Below are 21,325 nucleotides of genomic sequence, written 5' to 3' on the forward strand. Positions count from 1 at the left end.
CACCAAACAAAATCTGCAGAAAGACAGCATGGCAACATAGGCCTTCATCTGAAGTGGAGACAGACACTTCAGAATACTGTGATTAAAAGTAGGTTATAATTACTACACATGCAGAAGAACAGTTCAAAAACACCTTCTCCCCAAGTTTAAAACAAACACATACAGATTTCAAGAAACAACCAAGAGATGATGCACTTAAAATAGTCGTATGTGTTTACAAATTCAAGTTGCTGCTTGGTGGAAACTTGATTTCTGCAACATGTCCCCAAGATACAATCTAATACTAAAACTTATCCTGCGGTAGGTCTACTTTCCAATTACTAGAAGTAAGCATACAAGGTATATAATTAGTTATGACACTGGGACAGGCATACATGTTTCAACACAGACAGAGCTCTGAACAAAGTTTTTGGCAGTATATGACAGAAGACTTAAATTGAAAGCTCAAAGGCAGGGTATAGTGTATTATAGAAAAAAAAAAATAAACCACCCTGTAACTTAAAAAGTTCTCACACCAAATGATTTTTAAAGGTATGAGCATATTCAGCTGAAACACCCTTCATAAGCTGGAGAGAAAAAAAATATTGCCCTGAAGCACCAAAATAGGCTATATTACAAATTAAGAAAAAGAAACTCAATCCTTTGAATGGTTTCTTTTCTTTCAGTGAAAGGGTGTAATTCTTCCCTAAAGACTACATTATGACAAAACATTTATATAAATCAAAGAAGATTTCTTTAATGACTGTGGGCATGGGATCTTAAATCTGGGATGAAACACCAAATTCTATCAATTCTAAAATAAATTAGGCAAGGATTATACAAGTAGTACTTATCTTGGCATTAGAAAAGAAAAAAAAAAGAAGAGAGAAATGAACATTACTGTCAAAGACGTATCATCAACATGCTTTCAAGCAGCAGTCTGGAAGAGCCTTTAGCGCTAACTTCAGAATAAGTGAGCTCTGAGAAGCTCAATTAGGTATCTAGTTTCTAAATGTTTTCGTTTAAGCAACCAACAAGACACCAAATGAGATATAATGGCAATGTCCATATGGATTAACCTTATGGATGTCTTGTTTGATTCTACAGAAAGAATTAGACTTCAGCTAGTTTAAATAAGTTTCCTCAGATGTTTGAAAGGGTCTTTTGCTCTGCCATGTTCCCTACAAACAAGCACTTTAAAGGTAATTTTTTTAACAGGATGGCAGTTTTTGTAACAGGAAACACTGAACCTGTGTCTTTAAAATAAATTTAAAGTCCATGGATTTGTGATGCAGATATCTTGGAAAGTACATCTTAAGCTAAAACAGTAGTAAGTAACAGGCTTTTCCAGACTGAAATTAAGCTAGTATTTTCATAAGACACAATTTTTTAGTGTTTTCCTATGTTAATAAAACAGATTACATATTCACAATACACAAAACAGATAATCAATATCAATATCTGGTTTATCTTATAGGACATAAGAGCATACCATCTTTAATTTCACACCTTCAGACAATCTTGGAGCAAAAAAGCACACTAGAGTGAATGTAGTAATGCTACCTGCATCCTCTTAAATTAACCTTACTTAGAGAGCTGATGCAGTACTCTTGGCAGAAATATTTCTTTTGTCAGCATAAACCATGTTCTATCTAAACAAAATCTGACAAAAACTCTCTTTTCCCTGCTTCAGATACGTAACAAAAAACCTGGCCCTTGCCGAGTACTTGGAAACAGTGTGCCTGTGATGTCACACATTATGTTCATATGAGGAAACGAACTAATTTTTCAAAGATATGAAGAGCACACTGTATCAGCTGCCTATTCCTTCTGAAGCTGAAAGAGTTAAATGTTTGTTTGTTAACTACAAATGTGGTAATAGGGCTAACACAGCACTTAAGATTAAACTATACTCTCCTTCCTCAATTAAAACTAGTACTTTCATATAATCCAAGAAATAGTTTACATAACAATCTGCACAATATCTGGGGGGGGGGGGGGCACATGCAGCACTAGTTCAATTCATGAATACAACAAGAAGCAAAATAACTTAATTTTAGGGAAGCAAGAAGCAAAGTTGGCAGCATGTGGGTACACCCAAAAGTATCAGCTTGTGTTAGCCTTCTCTAAATTGTGTCTGCCTCAGCAACTAGACCTTTACTTCTCAGTCTTACAAACAAAACAATAGTTTTCAAAAACTAGCTTCATCTCAAGAGGTAGAAAGACTATCTTGCATACTTTGTAGGCATTGATCCTACATTCAAAAGGCACTGGTGTATTTCAAGTCCTATAAGTAAGTAACAGCATAATGCTAGTATGAATAAATACAAAGATACTATAATTCAGTGCACACCAGAGCTACAGTGCACCTCAGGAAAACACATAATAACATAAAGCATTGCACTAATAAACCAGACAGTTTTTGCTAAGAAAGGTTGGACCAGATGATCTGTAAGGTTCCTTACAACCCAGTGCTCTGTGACTATAAAGTTCATTCATAGATTTTTGTCTATTTAAGAGAGACTTTTATTTTTCAAACATTACCATATACTACAGAATTACATTCTTATCTACATTTTCTTTCTTCACAATCAACATATGCTACAGATGATAGTATTATGCAGACCCTACATTTACTGATATGTATTCAGTTGAAGGGTTTTTAACTCTGCCGTTATCACTTAGAATAAAATTGCTCCCCTATTTCAGTTCTTACAAGTTGCCACACTAGAAGTATTACTGGACTTCAGTTCCAAACAATGTTTTTTCCTCAGTTCTATGAGGTTTTGGATAATTAGCATGGTGACTCAGATACTATTCATGGACTGCCTGTCTTTAGCATGACATTAAAAAAGCCTCTTGAAAATAATATACCATGATTCAACCTACCAAGATCCCTTCAGAACACAGTGCTAATACCATGGCCCTACTGTTTTCCAGCTCTCGTAATTATGAATGGACACTAAACTCATGAAAGCTGAAGGCAAAACACTCATGAACTACTAGAAAACAATTACATAAAGACAGGACCATCAGGTGACCAGGATACAATCAGGGTGTATGAGTTAGCTTGTGGCACACATGACTTAGACTTATCAGCACTGAAAATGAGGTAAACTCCATGTAATCAGGAGAGCACAAATGACTACAAAAATAAATGACTTTTTCAAGTAAATGTGAGAGCTGGTATTGACTGCCTTGCTGAGGGGGGGATCTGTTTCATCAATTCATTCTATTAAATAAACTCCAGATGAAGTTTGTTCACTCCTGAACTATCACAATATACACCATGTTTCTTTATAAGTAAGGTCCTAGAATGATACCTGGCTTAGGTCTGTGATTCAAGTTTGCAACATATATTCTTGAAATTTTGGGATGCAATTTCAATAAGCTTGAGAGGAGAGATTTTTAAGTACTAAGGGCCAACAATGAGTATAGCACAAACCATCTAACAAAGCACTCAGTACTTCCCCTGAAATTATCTAATACCTCAAAGTCACCAACCTTGCCTGAAATCAATTTCAATAACACCTGTCTCCCTTTGCATACCCATCCCCATGACTGGCAATAGTGCAATTACATGAATGGTAGTAAAAGAATTTATCTGTTAAGTAGCATGGCATAATTTCAGCTGAGCTTCCATTATCCTTCACATAACTTATTAACCTCTATGCTTTCTCCCACTGTGGCACTACATCTTGTCAACACCTGATATTTCCCATTATTTTATGTGTAGTCTCAGTTTTAAATATTAATTTTGCCAAAACTATCTTACTAGGAACAATAAGTTCCTAAACTTTTCACAGTCCTGAAGTCCAGACAATACAGAGATACTTTCTATAACACAACAAAAACTAACCAAACATAAAGCATATGAAAACGTTCCCATGACAATATAAATCACAGTGTATTTCAATGTATCTTTATAACAGCAATAGAACCCAGGATAAAATGAATTAATATCCTCTTTTGCAAACCACTGTAATGCCAGTTTTGGTTATTCTTCTTTTATAATGCATTAAAAAGGCATAATGTTATCCTTTTTATGAAATATTGCCATCATAAATGGAAATCATCAGATTTCTTAAAGAAGGAGCTGCCCCTTCATGGAATCAGAGAGATATCAGAGGCTTGGTCATTAGCAGGTCTCATAGTCATTACTACTTTATATATATATATATATATATATATATATATGTATACACTATATTATATATATACACTATATTATATAATACTATAAGACACAGGATCACAATCACAGAATAAGATAACTCTATATCTCAATGAAAACTCAGTGAGAAGGCTGAGAAAGAGGTTTTACAATACACAGAACAGATAAGGAAGCTAGAGAATAATGAAAATTAAATAAGAAATGCAAAACTCCAAACAGAAACCACTGTTTGCTGGAATTTACTCCTAAGATTAAAGGGATAGTTGGTTTCCCTTTCAACAGTGCAGTCATTTGCAGTCATTTCAACACATGCAGTCACAGACATTTTTTAGAATTTATGCATATATTGCTTTTACTCAAGAACAAGAGTTCTTGAGTAAACTTGAGTTCTTGAGTAAAGTTCTTGAGTAAACAAGAACTAGCCAAAAAGCTTTCCTGGTAGCAAGACCAAAATCACAAAATTGATTGGTAAGGTTGGAAGGGACTACCAAACAGGTCATGTGCTCAAGCATGGTCATCTCACAGCACATGACACAGATTTTTATCCTGATGGTTCTGGAATATCTCCAATAGGGAGACTCTATAACATTGCCCATAACATGGGCAATCTGTGCCAATGATCAGTCCTTACTGCACAGTAAAGAATTTCTTCCTCATGTTCAGGTAGAACCTCCTGTGCATCAGTTTCTGCTTATTTCCCCTTGTCCTATTCCTAGTCAGCACCAAGCAGAGCCTGAATCCTGAATTTTGACACCCTCCCTTCAGACACTTGTATCGATGAGGTCCCCACACAGATGTCCCTTCTCAAGGCTGAACAGGCCCAGCTCCCTCAGCCTTTCCTGACAATCGGATGCTCCAATCCCCATCTTTGCCACCCTCCACTGGACCTGCTCCAGCAGCTCCACATCTCTCTTGCACCGAAGATCCAGAACTGGATGCAGACCCCCAGACATAGGGTGAATATCTGAATGCAGGTATGTACTGCGTGCATGCAATCTATATGAGTATAGGTATGTATTTTTTGTGTATATTTATATACATAATGAATTTATAAGGAAATACTGTGTATCCAATTACCATAATGTATTGTATAGATACATACATACACACAATGAGGACAGTTGCAGCAGAATTTCTGAAAGTTTTTCCTTCCAGTCCATCTGCAGCTCATCTTTCTATACTGGCCACTGGTCAGTTTATAACAAAGTATTAAACTGCTTTTTGAAATAAATTTGCATTAAATTTAAATAGCAAATCAAATATGTAAAACAAAGAAACATACATATTTAGTACTAGCAGGGCCCTCTGTCAATGAGTCTGAAATGTGCTAGCCACACTGGATCACACTTGGGAGTCTTAAGGAGATGAGACAGGAATTTCTAAGGCAGTAACAAACAACAGGGAGACACTAGGGAAATATCTCAAAGAAATTTAGGGGTGCTCCTACTTGGCTAACTATCCAGCTCAAATGCCTCCACACCAATGCTTGCATTATGGGCAGCAAAGAGCTGGAAGCCACTGTGCTGCTACAAAGTTATGACAAAGATGCCATTCCTGAAACTTGGCGGGAATGAATCCCATTACTGGACCCTCTGGCAAACTTCCCTCAGGGACAAGGAAGCTGAACAGAGCTGGCAGATCTTTAATAAATTCTTTCATAGAGCATAAGACCTAGCAATCCCCAGGAACAAGAATTCAGGCAAAGGCAAGACCTGGTATGGCAGAATAGGGAAAGCTTGGTCAAATGAAAGGTCAGGAAGGAAATGCAGTGGCAGTGAGGCAGGAACAGGTCTTCTTCCTGGGAAGAGCACTTGGGTGCTTCCCAGTTGCAGAGACAGGGTGAAGAAGACCGAGGCAAAAGTGCAGTTCTCCTTGACAAGGCATACAAAGAATCACAAAGGCTTCTACAGGTATTTTAACCAGAATGGGAAGGTCAAAGAAGGTATATCCATTCTGATAAGCAAGCTGGAAAACTGGTAGCAATGGATGAGGAGAAGGCTGAGATGCTCAACAACTTTTTGCCTCAGTCTTTACTGGCAACCTCTCTTCTTGCACTTCTTGAGTGGATGGATCTCACAAGAGGGACTGTGGGAGCAAAGATCTTCTCTCTGTAAGAGAAGATCAGGTTTGTGACCATCTGAGGAACACAATCATGCACAATTCTATAGGACCTGATGAAACGTATCCCACAGATGAGGAAATTGACTGATGCAGTTGCTGAGCCACTCTACATATTTGAAAGATCATGCCAGTCAGAGGAAGTCTCAGGTGACTAGGAAGGGGGAAACATTGAACCCATGTTTAAAAGTCCAGAAAGGAGGACCCTGGCAATGCCTGACCTGTCATCTTCCTTCTCTGCCTGGGAAGAGCATGGAACAGATCCTTCCCAGAAGCTCTGCTAAGGCACATGGAGCTAAGGGAGGTGATTTTCAAGACAACCTGCACTACTCCATCAAGGGAAAATCTTGCCTGACCAACCCAGTGGCCTTCTATGATGAGTGACTGCATCATTGTACAAGGGAAGAGCAATGTATGTAATAAGGCCTCTGACACTATTTCCCACAGTATCCTTTTCTGTAAATTGAAGAGATACAGATTTGGTGGACGGACCGTTTGGTGGATAAAGTGGATAAGGTGAATAAGGTGGATGATTGCATTCAGAGGGTAGTGGTGAATGGCTCAGCATCCCAATGGACACCAGTGACAAGTGGTGTTCCTCAAGAGACTGTACTGGGACCAGTGTTATTTAATGTCTTCATTCACTAAATCAATGACTTCAATCAATGGCACACACAGGGAAATCGGGTGCATCATCAGGAAGTTTGATGATGACACCAAGCTGAGTGGAGTGACTGATGCACCTGAAGGCCAAGATAACAACCAGAGGGTCCTGGACAAGCTCAAGGAGCAAGTCAATGGCAATCTCATGAGGTTCAGCAAGACCAAGAGCAAAGTGCTGCACCTGGGTCAGGGCAAGCCCTGGTACCAAAACAGGCTGGAAAATTAAGGAAAGAGAGCAGCCTTGAGGAGAGTGATTTGGGCAGCTTACATGGAAGAAAAGCTGGACATAAACTGGCAACGTGTGCTTGCACTCCAATAAACCAACAGTATTCTGGGCTGCAGCCAAAGCAGCAGCCAAAGCAGCATGGCCAGCAGGGCCAGGGAGGGGGTTCTGCCCCTCTGCTCTGCTGAGGCCCCACCTGCAGGGCTGCATCAGCTCTGGGGTCACAGCACAGGACGGACATGTTGGAGCTTGTCCAGAGGAGGGCCAACGAGGCCCTTCATTTATAAGGATGGAGCATCTCTCCTATGAGGAAAGGCTGATAGAATTAGGATAGATCAGCCTGGGGAAGACAAGGCTTTACAGTGACCTAATTGTGGCCTTACAATACCTGAAGGGAGCTTACAAGGCAGATTGAGAGAGACTTTTCACATAGAAATGTTAGAGGAATGGCTTCTAAATGAAAGGGCACAGGTTTAGATTAGGTATTAAGGTGAAATTCTTTACTGTGAGAGTAGGGAGGCACTGGAACAGCTTGGCAATTTGTGGATGTCCTACCCCTGAAAGTGTTCAAGGCCAGGTTGGATGGGGTTTTGAGCAATCTGGTCTACTGAGAGGCGTTTCTGCCCATGTTGCGGTGGGGAGGGGTTGGAACTACACAACTTCAGAGTTCCTTCCAACCCAAACAATTCTATGGTTTTATGATTTTGCTTGTTATGAGCTAAATGTGTGTTCCTTTGTTATAAACCTTCCATAACAGGAGGAAAAACAATCCTAAAAACTGACTGAATAAAACTGAAGTCTGAAGGTAAATAGTTGTATCTTTCACATTCTTGACACTTAACTCTATAAAAGGTGAGGACAAGAGTAGCTCTCTTCACTCCACCACTCAGAGAATTTCTCTATTTCAACTGTTTGAACTACTGTAATTAGATTCTTCGTGAGTGTGGCAACTGCTATATGAGAAGAGTGATTTTTTTGACTCTCCATGTTTGACAATGGGAAGACAGTAACTGCCTCTGTGTTCCACAGATTTATCTAACAAACTCACTAATCTTCTGTAGAGCCTAGAGGCTTCCAAATACTGCATGGAACTCACAAATTATACAAAACTCATTCCACCATACTTCCCACACTTGTGAATCATTTAGCAGAAAAAGTACCATTAAATTCCATGTACAAGTAACATGTGAGAACAGAAAAGTTGTGCACAGTTGGAAAGACACAAGCCTCTTGTCCTGCTGCTAGGGTGACTAGAGATAGAAGCCTGACAGGTTCTTCTAGCATTATACTATCAGTCTCACCCACCTCCTTCCCTGCTGTCACCAGCATCACAGACCCTATTATTCACCTCTTATTTTTAAAAGACTACTACTAGAGTATTCACAAAGGCTGTCCATCAATCTACAGGAGACAGAGAACAGTTTCTTCCCATTTTCTGACCCCCAAGCCAAATCACAAAGAACCAATAGATCACACTCATCCCTGCTACTGTCAAACTGACCCCATCATTACAAAAGTGTCTGCTCAGGAAATGAAGAAATTCTTGCTTATAAAGAATCATCTGATATCACAAATCCCTTAAATATACCTGATAAATAAAATAAAAATTGATACACAAACTGATTTACAAACTAGTATGAGTTACATGTAGATAAGAGGAAATTGAGAAGATTGTAACCTACCTTCCAATGGCAAAAGTTAATAAATAAGCATAGTTTAAGTAAACTGATAGAAACCTTTAAATCACACATCACTTATCTGGTATTACTTCCTGTTCCTACTTCACTTTCTTTCTGTCTTACCATGTGAATTACATTAGCTTAGACTTAAATTCACTTAGAAGCTTTTAGTTACACAATGTACATGATTTTACACATTGCTTTTTAATATTTCCACCAAAGTGAGAGGAAAATCTTAATGCCAGTTTGTGTACCAAAAAATATAAATTACTCAGCCTCTCCATATCGCTTATATAATCACTTGTATAATCACTTGGCCAACTGGATTGTAGTATCATTTATTTTGATCAAGCATATTTCATGGGATATCAGAAACAAGGTATCTTCAAAAGCTGGCTCAAAAGACATCTGCTAACTGAAATACAGTCATAGCCTAGCAGAAAAGTTAAAAGTTTCCACTTTTACTTACACAGTATTTGCTTTTTTTCCCCCAATTTTTTGCATCACTGTCAGAACAGCAAAACACTTTCCAAAATGCTCTCTAGGATCCTGTACAGAATCTCATTCTGGAGAGCTAAATATTATCAGTAGACTTTTAGAAGCATATAATTGGCATCAGAACAGTATAAAAACATTGCTCAACTGCAATGTAGACTATAAATTACTGTCCACAATAATAACTTTTCAAACATACAGATGGGGTATATGCCCATTGGATTAGTATTAGTAATATACCTGCAACTGCACAGTGAGATGAATTTAAAAAAACATCTTTAATAAAACTGGCACAATGCCATAATAAAGTCAATGGAGTTAGGCCAGTAAGAGTCTATCAAAACAACTACAAAAGTAATTACTTAGCAATGAAATTTTACATGCCTTAACAATAAAGGGTGAAAAAGCACTTTCAGGAAAATATTTCCCTTAGTTCAAAAATTGCACTAATCAAGGGTTCCAAATTAATTTATCTTAAATTTATTATACCTCAGTTCAGTTTCAAAGTAGTTTTATTGCAAAAAAAGTCACTAGGCTAGTTACAGTAAAGAGATGTGGTTTATCATGCTGAGCACATCCTTCTAAATGTCAAATGCTACATTTCAACAGGAAAATTTATTTGATTCCTAACTGGCCCTTTCATCTTTGATTTGGAAACCATGTAGTAAGTTTTAGACTCATCAAAGCTAAAATCAGTCTAGTAATGAAAGGATCTTTTAAACTAAGGGCACTTTTATATTTCTTCCAGATCTTATCTCAAGATTTTTTTTTCATTTAAATATTTGTCAAATTCAAATCACAAAATACAAAAGCTTCTCTTCTAATTTCAGGAAAGTGGAATTAAGTATCAGCATTACAAATGTTTCCAGTGTTTGAACAAGAAAAATAAAAAAGACTATTTTTGCTGAATTTTCTTTTGAACACATTTTTCTTTGGATGCACTTGTTCTACAATCAGCTATTATACTGTGAGTCACTCTGGATTCTGTGTTCTGAATTAAAGCAAAAGTTGCAGTCAGGCTTTACTTTTTTAATATCAAAAATATAAAGAACTAGAAAGCACAAAATTCCTATTAATATACTATAACCTCTCATACTTTCAGATTATGTTAATCTAAAATGTTTATCTGAAATAAGGAAGTTTTAAAGAATTTTCCTGTAGCCCACTAGATTTATAATCTTCAAAATCCTCTTAGCATGCTATGAAAAGTGCAAAGGAGGTGACTAGACTTTATTCAGCAGATTCCTAAAACTTTAACTCCACTGCTTTCAGTGGCTTTACTCCCACTTCCAACCTTGCTGTGAACAGGAGCAATATGAGACCCTAATATTCTACACAGAACAAAGAAGTATTAAAATTATAACTGAACTATAAATCCATAGGTTTAATTTTGTTTTCACCAAAATCACCTTATGAAGTCATATGAAATTATACATAATATTGTTATAATGCTACTGATAAAAATATAACTAAAATTCATTCTAAAAGTTCAACTCTGGGGAGGTCAGGAATAAGCATGCATTTTTTTGCCATTTTATAAGCTGAGAGCTCAGAGTTCAGTTAGATTAGGTTAACAGGATAAGATGGGCCTCCAGACACTTCAGAATCAAAATGTATTGAATATGGCACTGGATTAAAGGGAGGGCATGCCTCAGTAGAATGAGGAACTTCTGCCACAACTAGTAATTTTGGCTCTTTAGGTAGCAAATGTAAAATAAACTACTTAGATGAACCTAGATATTCTCAGCCAAATTTATGCCTCAGAAAAGACCATGACAATGCTTTTACAAAATCAAGAGTGAAATTTTGAGCTTTACTAAGAGGAATATTTCAAAATGCATTGCAATTACTTTTGCAAATTTTTTTTTCAAGTAATGTGACAGATTTGCAGGTTTTGATCCAAAAACAAGTAAGTAGAAACAATAGCCATAAGGTGTATAATTCAGGGCAATTTCAAGTACACTTTAGCCTGGCAGCTTAAAAAAGTGAAAAGCAACACATTCTTAAATCATAGAAAACTTTTTCTTTTTTTTTTTTTTTTGTAAATGGCACTTAAATGAAACTAACATGATTGACAAGTACCTTGCAAGCAAGCCTTGGCAACACTTAGTGCAAATCCATCTCTTTAACGTTTTAAGAGAAATTCCTTCACAACTGTTTGTCTTTGCAATAACTCCTACAAAGCTCATTAGTGCCAGCCTTGGTTCATCCCCCATGTTGTGCATTTATCTCCGGGATGCATTATCAACATGTGGCACATGTCCTTGACATGCACAGAAGAGTTGCACCCCAGGACAGCAGCATGCATGACAATAGTGTTGACTCTTACTCCTTTATGGTTGCTGGGATGTAACCGAGAAATCTAATAACTGTGACAGTAGGCCTTTAGGTTTCTCCTTGCCTTTCCAGACAGTGAAGCTGCACAGACACTAATGAAAGGTTAAATGAATAGGAATAGCTGACAAGAGGTACAATAAAGAAGGGACTTGGTAATCCACAGACACTGAGCAGAGATCCTTGGCTCAAGCCGAGAAAGGACAGCACATCGTCAAGTCACAATATTTAAAACAGCTTGCTATACACAGAGGCTTTTGTGTCTGGGTACATGTCTGGCTTTGGAAGAAAAAAAAAGATACTGAAAAGAAATTTCAGCATGGGGCACTTTGGCAAATGTCAGGTCACAAAAAAGGAAAAATGTTTTTTGTTTGCTGTTACATATTTGTATTCAACATTAAAGAGCATTGACTAAGAGCACAAATCAAAATTTCCAAAATAATACATATTTGACAAATATAATAAAGTTGCAACACTAATTCAGTGTGATTCCAGCTGACAGCATGACGGGTGTTGTACATAGAGCCAGTTTCTTTTACAGCTGATAACAGTTATTAATATGCTTTGCATACCCTTTAAAACTTCCCATAGCTAAAGATTTTCTGACAGGCCTAGCTCCTACAGTTTTATATGCAGCAGATCGGTAGACCTAACCAATTGCAATACTCTGCAAAAACATAGCTGAACTTCCAGACAGTGCACCAGACCATGGTGACTTAAAAAACTTCAGTGGTTAGCTTATGGCATTTTGATTTCACTTGGCTCGTGACTTACAGATCAGCATTATGAACATTCTGGTTTTCATAATGAAAAAATAATTGCAATGCCCGGCGTGGTTTTAAAACTTATCTAGCTTTTCACAGTTTTCTACAAAAATGTGATTTACATACATAGTAGGACATTAAAAAAAATTAAAGAAACAGAAAGAACTCTTGAAAGTAACAAATCAGGAGCAAATCTGATTGTTACCTGAATTTGTGTGAGTTTTTTTTTTTACATAAAATATTTCAAGAGAAAAGTACTGAAATAGATGCTGCAGATGAAAAGAATTCTATCAAAATCCTTGATTTACCTGGAATAAAAAATGTATTTACATATCTATCTGGAGTATAAAATATACATATTTATAATATGTGGTGAGAGTATTATGGGAAAATTCTAAATGAGAGAACCTCTTTGAACAACCACATTAAATTACAGCAGAACTCCTAAGTGTACTAAGATTCTAATAATCAACAAATAAAGGGTTTTACTAGCACAGCACATAATGAGAGCTACTGTATGAGAGATAAAGGAGACAAATCTGGTACTTTATCTCACTGGATAATATAATTTACTGAAAAGGTAAATAAGTTTGTCCAAAGTAATACTTATAAAAGCTGCCATATGAATCCTAAGCAGCAATTATGATCAATGCCTTTTTAGAAAAGATATGTCAGAATTTAGGTGGGATGAAACTGACACAGAATACAAGGTTTAGACAGATGCTTTTTATTAAGGCAAGTTAAATACTATTCTTCTAAATTAAGCAAAAATTCCTGGCTAGATTAGGAAGTGATACACATTTCCAAAATGGCAGATATACTCTATTTGTTTTGTATTTTATGAGGAACCTTTTGTATTTCCAGACATGTACATTTTTTTCCTAATGCATACTAATAGTAGACATTAAATCAAATTAAATCACTAAATAAAAAGTTCTGTGCAAACCTGCAGACTGAGAGTCAGGACTCTCATTAAACAACACTAAGCGATGAAAAGACTTCACATTCTAGTGACAGTGTCCAAAGTGCAAAAGGGAAAGGGACACTGCCAGAAACGCCCATCTCTGAGACGAAAGAAAAATAAATTTGGTTTTTGTACAAAATCCAATGTTTTACTTGGACTTGTTTTAATGTAATTGCTTTGCTGTTGGTCATTTCTGCTTTGTTTGAAATTCACAAGATCTCTAGTCAGCCACAAATCCTACTGACATACACAGATACATAGCACAGAATAAAGCCACCTCAAAGTCTAATTTCTAGACCTTTGATTCTGGGGAAAAAAAAAAAAAAGGTAGTAATCAGCCCTCCCTTATTCAGAATATTTTTCCCCTTTTCCTTACCTATGGCATATCTAATAAAATCCAGAAGCTCCCTCTAGCTCTCCAGAGGAGCTTAACTGACCAATGATCCTTTACAGTTCCTTTCCATTTTCGAAAGCAATACTGAGAGAGAAAGTGAGAGCAGTATTTCCCTTACATAATACATGTTCTTGTTTCCATTCAGCAGCGTTTTTAATTCTACAACTTGAAAGGATGTGGATTGTATGTGAGAACATCTGCTGTGAAATACAGAAAGTTAAATACTGCTTACTCTTGTCCAGCATACTAAAGACCCTCTTAATCATTTCCAACTTACACTTTATTTACCAAATTCTGGTTTGAAATCTTACATTGTTTGACAACCTAGCCATGTATGCATTGAAAAACACACACACATACACACAAAGACAAACACACCTCTGTTCCACCTTCCAATTACCAAGTGCAAAATCATGTAAAAAAACCTGACAGATAACACCATAGCCACATTTAGATGCCAGATTTTAAGTACAGAATGTTAGTTAAAATCAATTTGTTGGCATATGCTGGTTTTCCAGAAAACCAGTAATGCCAGTGGTAATTTGCTGACTGTATTTTCACCTACCATAATATTTACACATACCATTTGTAATGGCTTTTATTGTTTAATCTCCACTACATTTCAGTATTGGATACTACAGAATTACAGTTATTTAGCAGGCTATAAATAATGTAGTTGGCATGTGCAATTGATATTTAAAATGTCTTACAACAACTGTAAAAGCCTCATTACAGACTAGCAAATCATTTCTAACAAGCAAGTTCAACTGACAAACACCAAAGCAAACCTGCAGTCTATGCTGCAAGCATGTTTGTTTTATTTAAATGATACACATTTAATGCAGTGTGCAATGGACCATCGGTACAAACTTTATTAATTGAGAAAGCAAAGTTCCAAAGTAATACGATAATTGTGAAGTTTTTGAAAATAAAACTGTAGTATTAAAAATAAAAGGAATTCTCAGTAACAACAGAAAGAATAGCTTACTTTCCCCTCCCCCCTCTATGAGCTAGTGTCCAATTTCTTCTTTTCTGAACAGCTGTATTATCCAACTTAAGTTGCTCTGCTAATTTCAGTCCCACAAGGACTAACTTGGAAGGCAAAAAAGTACTAGAAAAGATCAATTTGCTGGGAAAGATCAAATGAGAAAACTGTGGGGACAGCACCAGGTCATAGTATGAAGAACTAAGCAGACCTGTTCTTCATTAACTTAAGCTCTCTTGGGATGTCACACACTACCTGTCCATAGGCTTATTGAACCGCCTAACCCTCATCTCTGTACCATTCTTCTGGGCCCAAGTGAATCACATCCTGCTGCTGACAAGTTAGCAGGGGACTGCGGCTGCAACATGAAAGTACTTTTCTTTCTTGTCTAAATCAGGCAGATTTTTGAAAAGAGGACACAGCACTGACTCGTGACATGGCAAGATGAAATGAGAGGTCTGGGCTGGTCTTCGAGCTGTGTAGATAAAAGTAATCAAATGACACTCCTGGAATGCAAATTGGCATTCTTGACTGCAGCAATTGCACAACCATGAAACATCTCTGACAGCAAGCAAGATTAGGACAAAATGTTATGTAAAGCACTGAACTCAAAAACTCACTAGAAAATTCAAACTGTAACATTTACATTTTAATATAGCAATAGCCATCTCTGCTTTTGTCTGTTTCTTTACTTTGTTTACTGCAATTGCATACTTGTCTTTCTCAAATGCCTCAAAAATAAAAATGTAACGTGATTAAAGGCACAGATCTGCTCATTAAAGTTTTTTTCCCCTAAAATGTCACACTGTTGTATTTTTTACAAAACAGTGTACCAAGGCAGGGTTTTTCTACTACATGTGCGAGATGTGTGATTAAGAAACATTTTCACAATCCCAAGTCTTAAAAGTAGTTTCAAAATTTGCTCACAACAAATAGTTTATCATTTACACTGAAGCTTTTCTACATGTAGATCAGGTAAAGATGAGTAATTTGAAATATTTTTCAAGCTTTAAAATTCACGTGCTTTAGGATTTTAAAGCAGAACATACATAGTTGGCTTATTAATACTAGACAGTTTAAAATGAAACTACGGTGTATCTGAGAGCACATAAATTTCAGATTTAAAAAATCCTGCCATTTTTAAGGGCAAAGAAAGTTCCACATACTTTTGCAGGAACTTGGTATTCTTGTGCAGATATGCTGGTCAGGCTTATTAAATATTACTGTCTGAAATGAACTCAGTAATTAAACTGTGAACATTTGTACTCTGAAACTATGACAAAAATGCTACTCATTTTATAATTTGTCTATGGAAATGGGTTATAATACAGAGGGGAAAATGGAATACAGTGAGAAATATAAACGCACTTCCACTAAAAAGTATTTAAACAACTACTACATACAGCTAACATACAGATTAAGAACAGAAATAAGTAATATTCTGCTTTGATTTCATACTTTAAAAACAGCTTCAAACCATTTTAACCGTCAGACACACAAAAAAGACACTCATTGCCACTTTAATCCTGGGTACACCAGATTACTACATGATGTCTTTTGTGCATCAATTTTACAACAGCTTGACTCTAGGGTAAATGGGAACCATCATAAATCGCATGCTGCTTTCAAAACCACTTTAATTTCTGTCAGTGTTACTGTAACCACAGTCCTGGGCACATGCTGCTTTTTCCCCCCTCCTTTTTTTTTTTTTTTTTTCTTTTTTTTTTTTCCTTGTTGTCTGCATTTGACAGTTGCATCTCCTACACTCCAATTGTGGCTTTGATCACTGGAACAAGACATGTCATGTTAGGGAGAGAAGGGAAAAACACAAACCTTCCGTCGTAAACTCCATTCACACAGACATTCTCTATCTATAGTTTGAGCACTGCATATACACACATACATACACGTATGCATGCAGAAACATACACGTATATAAGAAGATAGAGATACAGATATATATGCACACTTGTGCGTATGCACGTACATATGCATGTGTACATTCAAGGCACATAAGACAGCTCTGTAACATCCCTGGAGCGAGGTGACAAAAGCTGACTGAAAGCAGAGCAGTAGTCAAAGAGCGATTGGAAACATACTACTTCACTAAATATGGGATGATCACCGTTCAGCTGAGGTCGACCCATGCGTTAACGTGAACAGTTACCATTCTGCATGTTAAGCGCAGTCACGGCTTAAATGAGCTTGTCTTTCTCAGCTGTTTACCCCGTCCTCAAATCACAACCAAGACAAACGGACTTCAGTCAAATGAGGTCCTGGGCCACTTCGACTTTTAATTTTTAAATTAAAAGCCCAAACCCTGCTTTGCAAAACCCCTACTGTAAAGGAGACGTGCATGTACACAGCACATGAAATAAGCACTAAAACCTTGCTCAAAGTTGGCTTTTGAGGGGCTCCCCCTTCCCCTTTACAGTTAGGGCATCAGCATAACTCTCCATGTTCTGTTAGCAGTCGCTGATTGGAGAGGTGCAAACTGCAAGCACATGCACAACAAAAAAAAAAGACTTTCGGAGGGAAGGTGGATTTACACCCCTGTCTCCCTGCCGCAGGCGATGTTTCACACGCGAACACAGAGCTCCTTCCCGCTCTCAAAGGTTACCTTTACATTGTGTGCAAACCGTACTCATTTCCGAGCAGAAGGTGGTGGCCAAAATAGATCAGACCACCGTATGTCCGACTCAACCCCACTCCACCTTCACTCTCCCTCCCTCCCTCCATCCGCAAACACTTTTTTTACACTAACTCCTCATCTTTAGTGAAAGGAAGGAGGCGGTAAAAACCATGTGGCCATCCCATTTCAACATCCCAAACTCACTTAAAGTTTAGCGCAACCTCTTAGACATTTGTTTTCCCTCAGTCCACGCAGCACAAAGCTCATTTATTTATTTATTATCTCCCTACTTCGCCTTGCCTGGCTGCTTGTTCCTTTGAAGGCTGAAACACACCGATAGCAAGCAAGGCTGCTTGTGTTACTACACCATTTATTAATCAAATCAAACCAAAGTAAAGGCTAGAATGAAAACGAAAGGCTGCTGGAAACTTCTTACCATCTCTGCATGCTGGTTGTCAAGTGCACCCCCTGTCTCTCGATCTCCTCTCAGCGGCAGTGCCTGCACCCTTCCTTTTGCCTCTGGGCTCTCAGCACTACACTCTCTCTCTTTCCCCCCTTCCCTTTCTCCTTCCCACCACCTCCCCCCCCCCACCCCCCCCCAGGTGATTTGAACTAAAAATAGAGATTTTTAAAAAATACTTTCCCCCTTTAAAAAACAGGAAAAAAAAAATAAAAACCCCAAACAAAACAAAATCCCGCACCACTAACACACACACAAAAAGAAAGGGGGAAAAAAAAAAAAAGAAAAGCAGCAGCTGCAGCAGCAGCGACAGTGTCTTTCTCCCCCCGCTCCCCGCCCGCCCCCACACTCTATCTCTGACTCTCTCGAAACTTCAGCCCCCAAAGTTCAGCCCGAGCAGTAGGGAGAAAGAAAGAGAAAGAGCTTTCAGCGGAGAGCTGGAAGTGATGGGAGGAGGGACCCAGGTTCGGGTCAGAGCCTCCACAGGTTGGTTTGTTGTTGTTGGGATCTTTGGCTGGGGAAGGGGAGGCGGCGGGGGGAGGCTGCGAGCGGGTCCGAGAGGGCAGCGCTGCTTCTTTCTAACCCCGCGCTCACGGGCGAGGGCGGCAGGCAGGGAGGCCGAGGGGGTTATTTTTTCACACACACACCCCCGACTGCTCTTTCCCCTTCCCTCTGCCTGCTCCCTCCCCCGCAAACTTGCTGTGCCAGGCGGGGGCCGCGGCAGAGGCCGCCCGCGCCCAGCTGTCAAAAACACCCAGCGACCGCCGCCAACTTTGTGGCGAGGGCGGCCGGCGGCGCCGCGCGGGGCTGCCGCGCCTCTGCCTCCTCTGCCCCCTCTCGCCTTCCCGTCCTCCGCCCGGCCGCTCCTCGAGCGGCTGCAGTCCCTCCCGCTGCTTCTCCTCTTCCTTATCGGCTCCAGGCGCTGCTGGAGCGAGCGAGAGGGAAGGCGGCAATGCGAAAGAAAGCTGGAGGGAGGGCTGAGAGGGGGCAGAGAGACGGCGGAAAATGGAGCGTAGCCCAGAGGAGGGGGTAAGGAGCCGGAGGGGAAGAGGGAAGAGCGTTAGAAAGGAAGGGAAAAGTTAGGCGAAGTTTTCGCTCGTGGTGCCGGTTTCCCGCTTCCCACCCATTGCTCCATCAGCTCCCAGGGCTCTGCGGCGGCGGCGGCGGCTGCTGCTCGGTGTGGGATCTGAGGAAATATTTTGTAAAAGGGTGGGATTTTTTTTTTTTTTTTTTCCTGTGGAGGGGGGGGTGGGGGGGTAAGGGAGGCGGGAGGAGGTGAGCCGTCACGGTTGTACGTTCGCAGGGAACAGACAAGAGTCACATCTGTGTGTGACAAGGAGCCAAACCGAGCGAAACCCTGCCCCGGCGGCGCCGTGGCAGCGCAGCCGCCGCCGCGGCCCTGGCTGGGCGCGCAGGCACACGGCGGCCGGCCGGGCGCGCTCCCGCGGGGGCGGGGCGGGACGTTCCGCGCCCTCCCGCGGCCGCCGGCGGAGCGGATGGGCCCGCGCCGCGCCGCACGGAGCCAGCGCTGGCGCGGGGCAGCGCACTGCCGAGCGCCGGCCCCCGCTGCCCCCTGCGGAACCCTCCCTTACCGCTTCGAAGCGCCGCTCTCCGCGCCAGCCCCGCCGGCGGCGCCGAGGGGGTGGCAGGGCCGGCCCGCGTCGCGCTGCTCGGTCGGGGAAGGTGGCTGAGGGCTGTCGGGCTTCACCTGCGGGGCCGGGCAGCCCGGCCCGGCTGTCCCTCGCGTCCGGGCCGAGAAGGCGCTGAGGGTCAGCAGTGCGGTCAAAAGCGGCTCCCCTCGTCAGGCGCCGTGTAAACACGAGGTTTATACACGAGGTTTAAACACGGCCGGACCGTTAAAAAGTGAACATGGGGAGAACTTTCCAGGCAGTGTGAAACACAGATAGAACATTTTGCTCCCTTTTGGTGTAGCTGGACACTCAGATGACCTAGCAGGAACTGAGAAAAATTGAGAGAAGACGGGAGGTAGCCGTCTGCGCTCCTGATTTTTCCTGCATCTGCTATGGACTGAACTCACAGTAAGCTTGCTGTAATGAACGGCATGTCCCCGGGAATTGCCAACTTCCCAAGCTTGTTACCATATTTTGTCGTCTTTGTTACTTATGCATTTCCTATGGTTGTCAGAAGAGAAAAGGGTAAATTATCTGGACTAGTATCAAAACTAGTTTTTCATAAAACCCGATATAATATATCTCAATGTCTGTTTTCATGAAAAATTATTTCTGTTTTATGGGTATTTGCCGGATACCTTGATTAGGCATAATACGTATCAGTTTATGGACAGGTTTGCAGTGACCACACTTCATCAGGATTAGTTTTGATGTTTGAAGGCATGTTTCAGGCTCTAAGGGACGATTCACAAGAATTTTGTGTTCATCAGGATTTGGGGTTTTTTATATAAATACCATGACCAATGAAGATTTCAAGTAATTTGAGTTCTTTAAAAAAAAATAAATAAAAATCACGAGACTAATTAAGCCATGACTTGGTGCGTTTTCTGTCAAAGGGTAAAGATAAGAAAAACCTTGTTAATTATTTCAAAGTCACATTTTATCGTACATAAAAACGCATTTGCCCTTTTGAACCAACGAGGGCCAAGAAGTTGCCAAAAACTTGTGTTCACACAGCCCCCTCGTGGTCAAAGCCTTCAGAGTCTCACAACCACCTCTACTCACAGGAAGGAGGGAAGGGTCAAAGCAGGCTGATGCAAATTAAAGTGCTGCAACCTTGGCTCGCAAAAGGCATGGTCACCTGCTGGAATAAAGACATGCCATGCCCATTACAAGGCTAATCTTCACTGTGCAGTTTCCCCAAAGTGAGTAAAAGATTATAAATGGTTACAGCTTTATGAAAGTATTATAATAGGTAGATGGCCATTCGACTAAATTTAAAATTAGATTTCCTTACTACTTTGGAATTGTATTTTTTTTTAACTGGAGCTAGGCATTTGAAGGATATATTTCTATATCCACTAAATTCGTAGTTTACATTTATAATAGCCTGTATCAATAAAAATTTTATCTGAGCTCTGATCTGTCATTTCAAAGAACTTCTAAGTGTAGCACAATCATTAATAGCTTCCAGTTACATTATTTTTAAAGACTCTAAGTAATTTTATATGGAAACTAATAAAGGTTTATGGAGTTACTCCTTTGTTATCTTGCTTGATATTTGATTCAGCATTTTTAAACCTTTTTTTTTTCTTCCACCTGTCAATAAGCCAATGTCTTTTGTATTGGCAGTATATTACAGCCTCTTGAAAGCTGATGAGGAGGTAAAATGACTGGAGGCAAGCCAGCTGTTGGGAATTCTGATTCATGGGTTGACAGTATGGGGTTACAGGATAAACATTGTGGGGTAAGATACTTCTGCTTATAGGATCAGTAACAAAATAACTAACTGGTGGAATTTGAATACATAACATCATTAGTCTTCAGACT

At 39.6% G+C, this 21,325-nt stretch overlaps 1 protein-coding gene and 1 long non-coding RNA gene across 15 annotated transcripts in view; one reads left to right on the forward strand and one right to left on the reverse strand.

Moving 5' to 3' along the window:
• Window positions 1–19,042, reverse strand: part of BNC2 (basonuclin zinc finger protein 2) — a 335,545-nt gene extending 316,503 nt beyond the window's left edge. For 4 of the 6 annotated variants that reach the window (XM_064403274.1, XM_064403272.1, XM_064403280.1 and 1 more), the window contains exon 1: window positions 17,841–17,981. In XM_064403274.1, coding sequence (XP_064259344.1) covers window positions 17,841–17,843 — 3 coding nt within the window. In that variant the 5' untranslated portion in view covers window positions 17,844–17,981. The other 2 variants (XM_064403273.1, XM_064403275.1) reach the window with 2 other exon arrangements.
• Window positions 18,220–21,325, forward strand: part of LOC135289576 (uncharacterized) — a 42,083-nt gene continuing 38,977 nt past the window's right edge. For 3 of the 9 annotated variants that reach the window (XR_010352323.1, XR_010352329.1, XR_010352328.1), the window contains exons 1-2: window positions 19,588–20,700; window positions 21,128–21,242. This is a non-coding gene — a long non-coding RNA (uncharacterized LOC135289576). Of the gene's footprint in view, window positions 18,351–18,731; window positions 18,894–19,587; window positions 20,701–21,127; window positions 21,243–21,325 lie in introns of those variants that run through there. The other 6 variants (XR_010352321.1, XR_010352320.1, XR_010352322.1 and 3 more) reach the window with 6 other exon arrangements.

This window comes from Passer domesticus, chromosome Z, assembly GCF_036417665.1.
Source record: "Passer domesticus isolate bPasDom1 chromosome Z, bPasDom1.hap1, whole genome shotgun sequence".
Classification (NCBI taxonomy): domain Eukaryota; kingdom Metazoa; phylum Chordata; class Aves; order Passeriformes; family Passeridae; genus Passer; species Passer domesticus.